Source organism: Cricetulus griseus, chromosome 2 (assembly GCF_003668045.3).
Source record: "Cricetulus griseus strain 17A/GY chromosome 2, alternate assembly CriGri-PICRH-1.0, whole genome shotgun sequence".
Lineage (NCBI taxonomy): Eukaryota > Metazoa > Chordata > Mammalia > Rodentia > Cricetidae > Cricetulus > Cricetulus griseus.
In genome coordinates this window covers 119,521,688-119,534,667 of record NC_048595.1, presented here as the reverse complement: position 1 = coordinate 119,534,667, position 12,980 = coordinate 119,521,688, and the positions used below count along the sequence as shown (strand labels likewise).

At 38.9% G+C, this 12,980-nt stretch overlaps 1 protein-coding gene across 3 annotated transcripts in view; it reads left to right on the top strand.

Annotated features, from left to right (window-relative positions):
• The window catches only part of Coq3 (coenzyme Q3, methyltransferase), a 32,562-nt gene extending 20,060 nt beyond the window's left edge, over positions 1 to 12,502 (top strand). For all 3 annotated transcript variants that reach the window (XM_027403452.2, XM_027403453.2, XM_035439949.1), the window contains exons 4-7: positions 2,071 to 2,170; positions 3,257 to 3,499; positions 10,336 to 10,495; positions 12,168 to 12,502. In XM_027403452.2, the coding sequence (XP_027259253.1) occupies positions 2,071 to 2,170; positions 3,257 to 3,499; positions 10,336 to 10,495; positions 12,168 to 12,388 (724 nt within the window). In that variant the 3' untranslated portion in view covers positions 12,389 to 12,502. The remainder of the gene's footprint in view (positions 1 to 2,070; positions 2,171 to 3,256; positions 3,500 to 10,335; positions 10,496 to 12,167) is intronic.
• Positions 12,503 to 12,980: the final 478 nt, after the last annotated feature.

Sequence of the window (12,980 nt, the reverse complement as noted above, 5' to 3'; positions counted from 1 at the left end):
TAATTCACTGTTTTCCATTCATTTCCCCTTTGCTTTAAAATTCCATGTCTTAGGTTTGCTTTGGAAATTAGGGGTATTCCTCACTAGGATCCACCATTTAAAAGCATTAGCTTTGGGGGTGGAAAGATGGCTTAGCAGTTAAGAAGTCACGCTGCTCACAGAGGATTAGGGTTTTTTCCTGTCACCTACATCAGGTAGCTCCTAACCCGTCCAGTTCCAGGGCATCCAACATCCTCACTGGCTTCCGAGGGCATGCTGGGCTCATGCACATACCCAGTCACATTCACATAATTAAAAAATTAAAAAGAAATCTCTTAAACCATTAACTTGTAGAAACAATACTAAAACCAAGGTTGCTTTTGTAACTTAAATATAAACATTTTTGGCCCTATTAAGTTAGTTAGAATTCAGTCCTAATGAAAGGGAACTAAAGTGCTACATTGTCAGGTCATTTTATAGCTACTGATCTTCAGTGGCCTTGGTGACCTTTAGGTAGTTCTGATGAAAAGGACCTTGTGGAGACAGATTAGTTCAACAAGAATGTTTGAGAGCTTATATACATGGGGCTCTAGTACCAGACTGTGAAAGCAACTTGGATAAATAGAATGTGGACCATGTGTTTCAATAGGGGATAAAGAAAGGCAAGAGTTCAGAGGGCTTGTCATTGATGCACTTTGCGGTTCAGCCCATCTTCTGGGTGATTCCAGCATTACAATGTTTGAGAACTTAGCAAACTACTGTGCCATCTTTATTTATGTGTCGCCTAAAACAGGTCATCCCATGTGGTGCAGCTGTGGTTGCATGGTTGGATTTTGTTTTCATCATAATAGAAGCCATTAGAAGAAACCAGTAGGGTCTGAGAAGTATAGCAGAGTCATTCTGTGGCTGTTTGAAGAATGGATTGGACATCATTTGAAGGGATCAATCTTTATAACATCCTAAAGTGAACTATTTAGCTATTGCCTGGATTATTTTAAGAGTTTAGTTACTTTTACTAGCAATGTTAGATACACTAAGATGTTCATTTTATATATGTGCCCATTTTAGTATAATGATAATTAAATTATATGTTCAATTTAAAGCTTATTTTACAATGCTATACTACATAGTGTATATCAGGTTATGTAAGTGCATGTGCACATATGTTGTGCATATGGTAAAGTATTACAATGATTATACTACAGTAAGTTTACTTGATTTTGGTGCCTGTCTACATAGTAGTACATGAAAAAGCCCAATTAATTTAGGAAACTAAAAGAGACATAATAAAGACAGGAATGTAGGCAGTTAAGTAACTTAAATAAATGTGGGACTTCATCTGCTTTTTAAAAAAATTATTTATTTTTATTTTATGTACATTGGTTTTTTGACTGCAAGTATGTCTGTATAAGGGCATTGGATCCCCTGGAAGAGGAGTTATAGACAGTTGTGAGTTGCTATATGGGTGCTGGGAATTGAACCTGAGAAGAGTAGTTAGTGCTCTTAACCATTGAGCCATCTCTCCAGTCCTCTATCTGCTTTTTCAATCTGCAAAATAACACATCAAGTTGGTCTAGGAACTTCTGACAACATAACCAACAGAGGCTATAAATTTCCACCCCTTATTGTTGAGACAGTTTTATTGAAGAAGTATTTAAATAAAATTATATTCATTTGTACTAGATTAGTTTGAAATTTTTCTTTAGATTATTACTAGAGCAATAATAGATTAATGCTGGATTATTTCAGAACTTTGCATATTGAAAATGTACAAACTAAGTAGGTCATTTAATTCTGAAAATATAAGGTATGTTTGTAAAAATTTCAATGATTCATTTCAAATTAGAATTCCAGACTAGGCATGGTGGCAACACTCCTTTGATCTCAGAACCCAGGAGACTGAGGGGGATGATTGGGGACTCAAGGCATGTCTGAGCCTTGAAGTGAGCCCCTGTCTCCAAGTAGTGAAGCTAAATAAGCAAGCTAAATTAAATGAAGGTTAATATTTTCTTGGAGATTGTATATTTTAAAAACCTTTTGTTGATAAAAGTAGCTATTCATTTTTATATATTTTGAATTTTGTTTTTAAAGAGACAATCTTTTGAAAACCAGTGCTAGTCACCATCCAGGAAGACCTTTGTGTGGGATGAAGATTATAGATGTTGGCTGTGGCGGTGGTTTATTAACTGAAGTAAGTGCTGTGCAGTGTGTTTTCTATTCTTCACGGACGTAGGAATTGCTGCGGGTGCCTAATAGTACTAGTGAAAGTAGCTAAATTCTTAAATCATCCCAGTAGCAATTAAGTAGATCATGTCAGTATGTTAAAAAATATGATCCATTTCAAATGATGTCCAAATTATCAGATAGTTAGGGAGTTTTATACATGAACTTAATGTGCTTTGATAAAGATTTTGTTAATTTTAACTGGGTAAAAAAATTGAGAAGCGGCCTTCTGCTTCATTTATCCTTTTAACAAATATATCGCTTATTTTTTAAGTGAATATTACTAATTTTAACATTATTATAAGTTCTATTTTCAAAATTGAAAAAAATTTCAGAAAACTACTGGAGTTTTTTGTTTTTTTTTTTTTAATAAATGGGCATGGGTCATTCAAAGCTTTGTTTGATCTCTTTTATCCCAAGAAATTAGGCAGTTTCTTTGAGATTAAATGCAGGTTTAGCCTCTCCTTTTACACATCTCAAATAATGCAGGCAAGAGTCTTACTATGTGTGGGAATCAGTCAGTCCTCTTAGGTGCTCTAGGGTGCTTAGATGTGTGGTCACTGTCCCTGGAAGGAATATTTGTGTTTTACAGCTATGTTTTATAGTCTTTATCAGCACTGGAACCTTTTGCATCATAATCTAATATTCAATGGATATTATCCTTGATAATTTTCATATTTTATATGCTGTCTTTTGAAACATGGAATAGCAGTTTTGAATTACTAAAGAATCAAATAAATTTTTAAAAATTATATGTATGTATATATACTGTATTGACATAATTTCTCTTTCCTCCTTCTTCTCCCTCCACCCCTCACTCATGTCTCCCATGTCAAATCTATGGCGTCTTTAAAATTAATTATTGTTGTTATATATAGGTATTAGAATAAATATATGAAGACAACCTGCTGATCCTGTTGATTCTATTTAGTGTTACTCACATGTATGTTTTTAGGGCAGACCACTTGGTATTGCATAGCCATTTTGGATAAACTTTTTATTGCTAACATGTTTTTTGTTTTCTCCTTGAGCATAATAATTTTCATGCCATTAGCCTCTAGGGCGACTGGGGGCTTCGGTTATTGGAATTGATCCTGTGGCTGAAAACATTAAGGTAGCACAGCACCATAAGTCATTTGATCCAGTCCTGGATAAGAGGATAGAGTACAAAGCATGTGCCCTGGAGGAGATTGTCGATGAGACTGCACAAGTTTTTGATGCTGTTGTGGCTTCTGAAGTTGTAGAACACGTGATCGACCTTGAAATGTTCATACAGTGCTGCTATCAAGTATTAAAAGTAAGATAGAATTGGCTCCTTCCTTCCTTCCTTCCTTCCTTCCTTCCTTCCTTCCTTCCTTCCTTCCTTCCTTTCTTTCTTTCGTTCTAAGACGGCGTTTCTCTGTGTAGCCCTGGCTGTCCTGGAACTTACTTAGACCAGGCTGGCCTCCTATGCCTCTGCCTTTTGGGTGTGAGATTAAAGGTGTGCACCACCACTGCCTGACTCAATTTTCTTGTATATGTTGAGACTTTCTTTGTGTGTCCTGGTAGATGGTTAGTTTAGGAGACAGTTCCATGAGGTACTGAGGAGAGGGCATATTCTTTTGTGTTTGGGTGAAATGTTCTGTAGATATCTGTTAAGTCCATTTGGTTTATAATGTCAGTTAACTCCAACGTTCCTCTGTTTAGTTTTTGTCTGGATGATCTGTCCATTGGTGAGAGTGTTGTATTGAGGTCTCCCACTATCAGTGAGTGAGGGTCAATATGTATTTTAAGCTGTAGTAGTGTTTCTTTTATGAATTTGGATGTTCTTGTGTTTGGTGCATAGATATTAAGCATTGCCAAGACCCTTTGGAAGATTTTCCCTTTGATTAGTGTGTAGCATACTTTCCTGATCTCTTCTGCTTAATTCAGAAGAGGTAAGTTCAGAACCAAAAGAAGAGATAAGTTCAGAACTTTTGGTTCAAAAGTTATGTTGTCTCAAGAAGCTAATCTCCAAAACACCAAACAATCCAATTAAAAAGTGGGGTACAAAACTAAATAGACTATTCTCAACAGAGGAATCTAAAATGGCTGAAAGACACATAAGAAATTGTTCAACATCCTTAGCCATCAGGGAAATGCAAATCAAAACAACTCTGAGAAACCATCTTACTTCTGTCAGAATGGCCAAAATCAAAAACACCAATGACAGTTTATGCTGGAGAGGATGTGGAGAAAGGGGAACACTTCTCCACTGCTGGTGGGAGTGCCAACTCGTACAGCCACTTTGGAAATCAGTATGGCGACTCCTCAAGAAAATGGGAATCAGTCTACCATAAGATTCAGCAATTCCACTCTTAGGCATATACCCAAAAGAAGCACATTCATATAACAAGGACATCTGTTCAATGATGTTCATAGCAGCACTATTTGTAATAGCCAGAAACTGGAAGCAGCATAGATGCCCCTCAACCGAAGAATGGATAGAGAAAATGTGGTACATTTACACAATGGAGTACTACTCAGTGGAAAAAAAAAATGGAATCTTGAAATTTTCAGGAAAATGGATGGAACTAGAAGAAACCATTCTGAGTGAGGTAACTCAATCACAAAAAGACAAACATGGTATGTACTCACTCATATGCAGATTTTAGACAGAGTAAAGGATTACCAGCCTACAATCAACACTGCCAGAGAAGCTAGTAAACATGGAGGACCCTAAGAGAGACATACATGGTCCCCTGGAGAAGGGGAAAGGGTCAAGATCCCCTGAGCAAATTGGGAGCACGGGAAGAGGCTGGAGGGAGCTGGGAGAATGAGAAAGGGAGATGAGGAGGGAGCAGAAAGATTGAGTCAGGGGAATAATAGAAGATAAAAAGAATGGAGATACCATAATAGAGGGAAACATTTTAAGTTTACAGAGAAATCAGGCACTAGGGAAATGTCTGGAGATCTACAAAGTTGACACCAGCTAACAATCTAAGCAACAGAGGCAAGGCTAACTTAAATGTCCTCCCCTGATAATGAGATTGATGACTGGCTTATATGCCACCCGATAGCCCTCATCCAGCAGCTGGTGGAAGTAGAAGCAGACACCCACAACTAACCACTGAACTGAACTGGAATCTATATGCAGGGAAGGACGAGTGAAGAGCAAAGGGGTAGAGACAAGGCTGGTAAAACACACAGAAACAGCTGACCTAAACATCGGGGAACCCTTGCTCCCCAGACTGATAGCTGGGATACCAGCATGGGGCTGATCCAGACCCCAGAAACATGGGTTTCAGTGAGGAAACCTCGGAAATCTACGGGACCTATTGTAGTAGCTCAGTAATTATCCCTAGCATATGTGTGGACTTTGGGAGCACATTCCACATAGAGGAATACTCCCTGAGCCAAGACACATGGGGGTGGGCCTAGGTCCTATCCCAAAGGACATGATAGACTCTGATGACACCCTATGGAAGGCCTCACCATCCAGGGGGAGCAGAAAGGATATGTGATAGGTAGGGTTTTTGTTGGGGAGAGGGTGGTAGGTGAGGACGGGAGGGAGTAGTGTACTGAGATTGTCATGTAAAACAATCTTGTTTCTAATTCAAATTAAAAATAATAAAAAAAAGTTATGTTGTCACATATTAAAATGGCTACAATATGCCGGGCGTTGGTGGCGCACGCCTTTAATCCCAGCATTTGTGAGGCAGAGGCAGGCAGATCTCTGTGAGTTCGAGGCCAGCCTGGTCTCCAGAGCGAGTGCCAGGATAGGCTCCAAAGCTACACAGAGAAACCCTGTCTCGAAAAACGAACAAACAAACAAATGGCTACAATAGCTTGCTTTTAGGTTCATTTGCTTGAAATGTCTTTTTCCATCCTGTTACCCTGAGATTATGTTCAATGTTGATGTTAAGATGTGTTTCTTGGATGCAGCCAAAGGATGGATCCTGTTTTCACACCCATTCTGTTAATCTGTGTCTTTTCATTGGGTAATTGAGACCATTTATGTTGAGAGACATCAATGACCAGTCTTTGTTGATTCCTGTTGTTGTTGGGGGAGGGTGGAGGTATGATGCTAGTGCTGGTGTGTGTGTGTTTTCCTTTTTTGATTTGCTGGCCTGAGGTTTTTTATTCCTTGTGTTTTCTGGGGTGTAGCTAACCTCTTAATGTTGGAGTTTTCCTTCTAGCATCTTCTGTAGAGCTGGATTTGTATATAGACATTACTAAATTTGATTTTTATCACAAGTGTCATATATTCTCCATCTATTGTGATTGAAAGTTTTGCTGGGTATAATAGTCTAGGCTAGCATCTGTTGTCTCCTAGAGCCTACAGCACATTTGTCCAGGCCTCTATGGCTTTTAGAATCTCCATTGAGAAAGCTGGTGTTATCCTAACAGGTTTGCTTTTAAATGTTACCTGGTCTTTTTCCCTTGAAACTTAATATTCTCTTCTTGTTTGTACATTTAATGTTTTGATTATTATGTGCTGACGGAACTTTCTTTTCTGGTTGAGTCTATTTCGTGTTCTGTATGCTTGTTGGACTTTGATGGGCCTCTCTGTCTATGATTTTGTTGAAAATATTGTCTATGCCTTTGACCTGTGTTTCTTCTCTTTCCTCTATTTTTATTATTTTTGGATTTGGTCTTTTCATAGTGTCCCAAATTTCCTGGATGTTCTTTGTGACAGGAGATTTTTTATATTTAATGTTGTCTTTGGGTGAGGTATCCATTTGTTCTATTGTGTCTTTAATATGTGAGATTCTCTCTTCCATCTTTTGTATTCTGTTGGTGAGGCTTGCCTCTGAGGTTCCTGTTAAACTTCCTAAATTTTTCATTTACAGATTTCCCTTAGTTTGTTTTCCTTATTGATTCTATTTCCACTTTCATGTTTTGGACTGTTTTATTCATTTCCTTTTACTGTTTATGTTTTTACAGATTTTATTAAGGAGTTTATTCATTTCCTCTTTATAGTCCTCTGTCATAGTCATAAGGCTGTTTTAAGGTCTTTTTTCTTGTGCTTCAGTTATGTTACATAGCTCATTGCCTTCTGTGATAGGGTTGAGAGCTGCTGTGTTAACAGCCCACATATGGACAGAAACCAAAATGAGTCAGAATAGGTACTTAGGGCCTCATGTTGAAGGGTACACTTCCTCTCAGGTACCCAAACATCACTGCCCTGAAAACCTATGCTGACTTCAGTTTTGTGCCCCAGGCTCCTCACTTACCTCTCCAATGTCCTTTTCCTGCACATAACCCCTGGTACATATCTAAAGACTTAGACACGGATAGTGACATTGCCCTATAAATGCAAAAAGTGCTTGCAAGGCTTATTAGTTTCTCCACTGATGCTATTTTTCCCATCATGTATCTAACCAACCTAGGCTTCCACATTGCATTAGTTATTGTGTCTCCTTAATTACCTTCTATCCTTGACATTTTTATACCCTTTTTCATTTCTTTTTAATTTATTTATTTTGTGGGTATTTGTGTGTGTGATTGTGTGTGTATGCTCAAGCCATAGATCCTGCATTGAGGTCAGAGGACAGCTTGAGGAAGTTGATTCTCACCTATGATATAAATCCCAGGGATTGAGTCAGGTAATCAGACTTCTCTCAGGTGCCCTTACCCTTGACCCTCTGAGCCATCTCACTGGCCCACATGTACAGCCCTGGCTGTCCTAGAGCTCACTCTGTAGACCAGGCTGGCCTCGAACTCACAGAGATTTGCCTGCCTCTGCCTCCCAAGTTCTGGGATTAAAGGGAAGTGTTTCCTCTCAAATGGAATTTCATTGGGTTCATCCTATTGTCAAAGTAAAATCTTTAATTATTACTTTTTGTATTTTTGTCAGTATATATGTCTGAATAGAAATTCTTTGAAACATGCAAGGAATACTGACTCTAAATTCAAATCTAATTTTGTTTTTAATAAAGACCCTATGTTAAAAAAAAAAAAACATTGTTTACCACCTGTGTAGTGACAGGCATACCCTAATATTTTTGTTCTCTTGCTTAGATTGGATCTAAGGTAGTACTAAAAATTGCCTCTTCTCCCTAATACACACATTACCTATCATCTATCTATCTGTCTGTCTGTCTGTCTACCTATCATCTATCATTTATCAATCTATCATCTATCTGTTGCAATCAATAGAAAGAGACAGAGACCCATAAGGTAAGTTTGGAGTGGCATTTTATGCTCATTAGGCTAATGAGACTTGGTAAAAGGAAAGGTATTATCTTCCTTGCTCTTTTGAGAACAAACATTGGAAATATAAATATTGTCATTACATAGGCAGATTAATACTCCCAGCAATGGTTTGCTTTCATCTAAGTGTTTATCTTGATCCCTTCATAATCCTTATACAAATCAAAACAAAAAATGCTGGGATCTATTGGATTAAGGTCTCTTTATTTCAGAGAACAGCCGGGTGAAACACAGGCCAGAGCTAGGTTAAGAACCCAGCCAGCGCGGCCAGAACAAAAGGGGGCCCGTGTCCCCACGTGCAGCCCCTTAAGAAGCTCCCTTACGTCATCCCGGCTTTCCTTCACCCCGCCCTTATGGGCGAGTCCCCGGGTCCACCTGGTACCTGCCCCAGGACTATTGGGCGGGGCTAGGGTGACTCCCTACAGGGATCTTACTCATTAGTGTTTTTGCCAGAGAGCATTCTTTTGTTGGTGATACTCCTTAGCATAGGATGTATAGCAGTGCATACTGCTCCAAGCACATTAGGCTTAGCACCTGAGAGAAAACATGGAGAACTTCTGTATGTTAAGCGGACACCAAGGCATCAAGACGTTTTAGACACAACAAAGCTGGCACACATATGAACTCACCGAGACAGTGGCAACATTTACAGGGTCTGCGTAGGTCTGCACGAGATGTACTTCTAGAGCTGAAAGAAGTACACACACACACACACACACACACACACACACACACACACACACACACTCTTTGTGTGTGTTACTGTTTTGCCTGCATGTATATTTGTGTGAGGGTGTCAGATCACCAGAAGCTGAAGTTACTGATAGTTGTGTGCTGCCATGTCGGTACTAGGAATTGAATTCAGGTCCTCTGGAAGAGCAACCAGTGCTCTTAACCACTGTGCCGTCTCTTCAGCACCTCACTCCTCCACCCCACATACACACCCACTCTTAACCAAGAAGCTCTCTACAATTGATAGCCTCTTGCAAATGAAAAATTAGTTTTCTCCCAAGGAGTCTCACTAGGGAAACAAACCACTTTTAAGGTACAACTTATGCCCAGTCGTAGCTGCTCACAAAATTAACTCTTTGGAGGTTCTATGTCTCTTAATGTTAACTCAGTGAATTTTTTTTTTTAATCTTACAAGTCCTTTGCATTGTCTATTATGGCTTCTGGTTTTGATTTTTTTGGTGGAATTCCTGTGTGTGCAAACGTGTGTCCCTGAATCTGTATGTGTTTCTTGTGCTTTTTCTTTGGCTTTTTTTTCTTGATTGGCTGTTTTGTCATATTCTGATTATTTGTTTCTGGTTTATTTTATTGTATTTGTTATTCCTTAGATGCCTGTTTGTTTTCTAACAAGAGACAGGAAGGGTATGGATCCAGATGGGGTAGACCTGGGAGTAGAAGGAGGAGGAAGAACAGTAATAAGAATATATTGTTTGAAAAAATCTATTTTCAATGAAAGGGAAAAAAGGAATGTAAATGTAGATGTGTCTCAGCCTTGATAAATTATTTAATACACATAAAAGAACATATATAAATATATCATAGCAATAAAAGAATTTTGAGCCAGATGGTGGTGGCACATGCCTTTAATCCCAGCAGTAGGGAGGCAAGTGGATCTCTGAGTTCAAGGACAGCCAGGGCTACACAGAAAAACCCTGTCTAGAAAAATCAAAAGAAAAAAAAATAAAAAGAGGAATTTTGAGTTGAAAGCCGTGCTTGATGGATAGACTTAATGACTGTGTCTATAGTAGATCACCTGTGATAACAGATTTTCCCAAGAGAGAAAAAAAATACTATATTGGTTAATTCTCTTTTGTATCTACTGAATATCTTGTTTGCAACCAAATCATTTGGAAAGGAAAGTGGGGGAAGTAAGCCTTTACTGAAAGTTGCCCCTGACTTTGTATACTTCACCTCTGTTGTTTTACTTGCATATACATTTCCTCCCTTTAGCCTGGTGGCTCGTTATTCATTACTACAGTCAACAAAACACAGCTGTCCTATGCCTTGGGAATTGTTTTCGCAGAGCAAATTGCAGGCATTGTTCCAAAAGGCACTCACACATGGGAGAAGTTTGTTTCACCTGAAAAGCTAGAGAGTATTCTGGAACCAAGTAAGTACTAAGGTTGTCTTCCAGTCCTGTATGAACCTTTAATTGCACTGTAATTATTAATCTCAGAGTCTGGCACTTATTTAGGCAGGTTACCATTCTTTTCAGATGTCAGTTTTATCTCTTCATCTATGTCTTATTTAGTACATACGTCATCTGACTGGCACACATGTAGACGTGAGCGACGAGCAGTAAAACCTTGCCGGGCTGGTTTAATTGTTCATTGGTTTAAGGATAGGTGTCAATGTGTATCACTTACATGTGCTCAGTTTCTCCTGGGGAACCCTGCTTATCTCAGCTTAGTTTATGATTTCTCCCATCTCTTCTATATTCAGATGTATTTACAAATTCCATTTCATTTTTTATTTATTTCTGGTACCTGCAGAAGGGACCAAGGGTCACTATGGTAGATGTCAATAGTTGGTATTTGAACCCAGAAGTCTGCTTTGGAGTATGTATTCATTCACACTTGCAGTAAAGTATGATCTAAGTATGGTCGCATATAATTTTCACTCTTTGTTGGCCCATAATGTTCTTTCTGTACTCCAAACTGTGCTTCACCGTGCTTTGGCACAGTAAAAGCTTTGTTTGTTGAACTCTGTTAAGTGATGTTTTTTAGTTCATGTGCTTGGCATTCTGGAGGTCTTGTTGAGTAGACACTATTCCCCATGCTTCTGTTAACAAAAGTGCATCAACAAACTGTTTTACTTAAAATACTGTCAGTTCACAGCAGCATGGTGGCTTTTAGAGATGTCTGTAATTTTGTGGAAAATAGACTAAAAAGAGAATTTTTTTTTTTTTTTGAGGCAGGGTTTCTTTGTGTAGCCTTGGCTATTCTGGAACTAGCTCTGTAGACCAGGTTGGCCTTGCGCTCACAGAGATCCACCTGCTTCTGCCTCTCCAGTGCTGGGATTAAAGGCCTACACCACCATTGCCCAGCAAATAAACAAAAAACAAACCAAACTAAAGAAGACTCCTTATAGAGACAATCTCTTATTAACAGATATTCTCAAGTGATAACTAATATTTGTTGAGATCTTAGAGAATTCTAAGCACTGAGCTATTTTATACATATCTCCTCTGATTCCCGTGCTCCATTACACATGATCTATATGTGGCATTCAGAAAGGGCCACTATTACAGCAGGAGTCAGAGCTGGAATTTGACCCCAGTCCTCTGCTTTGGAGTATGAATTCTCACTGGCAGTTAAGTATGACCCTGTCCCGAGCTATGTTCTCGCCGGCAAGAATCACACAGGACACTCGGATCCTTCTGCAGGAAAGCTTTAATGCATCTTGAGAGTGGAGAGCATAAGCTTACCAGAGCGGAGACCCCGAGCCAAGAATCCCGTCCCTTAATAAAGGCTGGCAGTAGTCGCCTGGGACGTGTCACCCTATGAATGACTTCAGCTCCTCAGGCCATATGAGCCACGGGATAGGCAGAGATCAAAGAAATGGAAATTACCCAGCGCCTGCGAAATAATTTACATTCGGTGCCTGCAGGCACCATCATTGTAATGGAGAATGCAGGGACGGCTCCCTACATGACCCAAGCATGACTGCAAAGTAGTTTTGTTCATTAAATTAGGGACTTTTTGTTAATATGAAGAATTACTGTTGACTCTTGTGGATTGAATGTTAAATGCTTATTGAGTCTGATTTTATTTTTTTTTCAGATGGACTGTCAGTTCAAACTGTGGCAGGAATGTTCTACAATCCCTTCTCAGGGCACTGGCATTGGAGTAAAAGTAGCAGCCTTAACTATGCAGCCCATGCTGTGAAATCCAGTGCACAGGAACACCCGGAGCCTACTGAGTCTGCTTTAAAGGGGGACACAGAAGTGGCCCAAGCTGATGCCTCCAGTAGCTCAAGTGTACATGAGGAGGCAAAGAAGTGAGATATCTCTGAGGACAGTAGTAATATGCTTAAAAGTTCATTGTTTACAAATTCATAAAGCTTATTTTTTGAGATCCTGAAGAACAAAAGGTCAATAAAAAAATCTAAATCATCAGAGAAACGTTTCTGTGTTACCTAAGAGACACTTAGAGGGATTTTCTGGGGAGGTTTTGTCAGGTGTGCTCAAGGAGTTTAAATCTCTCTGCTTTTACTATAGAAACATGAATGCTTGCTTCATTTCATTTGCTATATTAGGCATTTCTCACATGTGTATACAAAAATGTGCTGTTATTTATTTTAACTTAAGGAATCTCTGTTGTATATGCTATTTCTTTATTTTTACTTAAAATACCCAACTGAATGACAAAAGCTACTGTAATTTATATCACTTATACTTGGGAATACAAAATATATTTTAAGCCTGTGGTGGTAGCACATATCTTTAATCCCAGCATTTAAGTGTCAGAAGCAGGTGAATCTCTGTGAGTTACAGACAGGCCTAGTTTACATAGTGAGTTATAAGCCAGCTAGGGCTATATAATGAGACCCTGTCTCAATCAACCAATCAATCAATCTGCAGCATGAATTCTAAA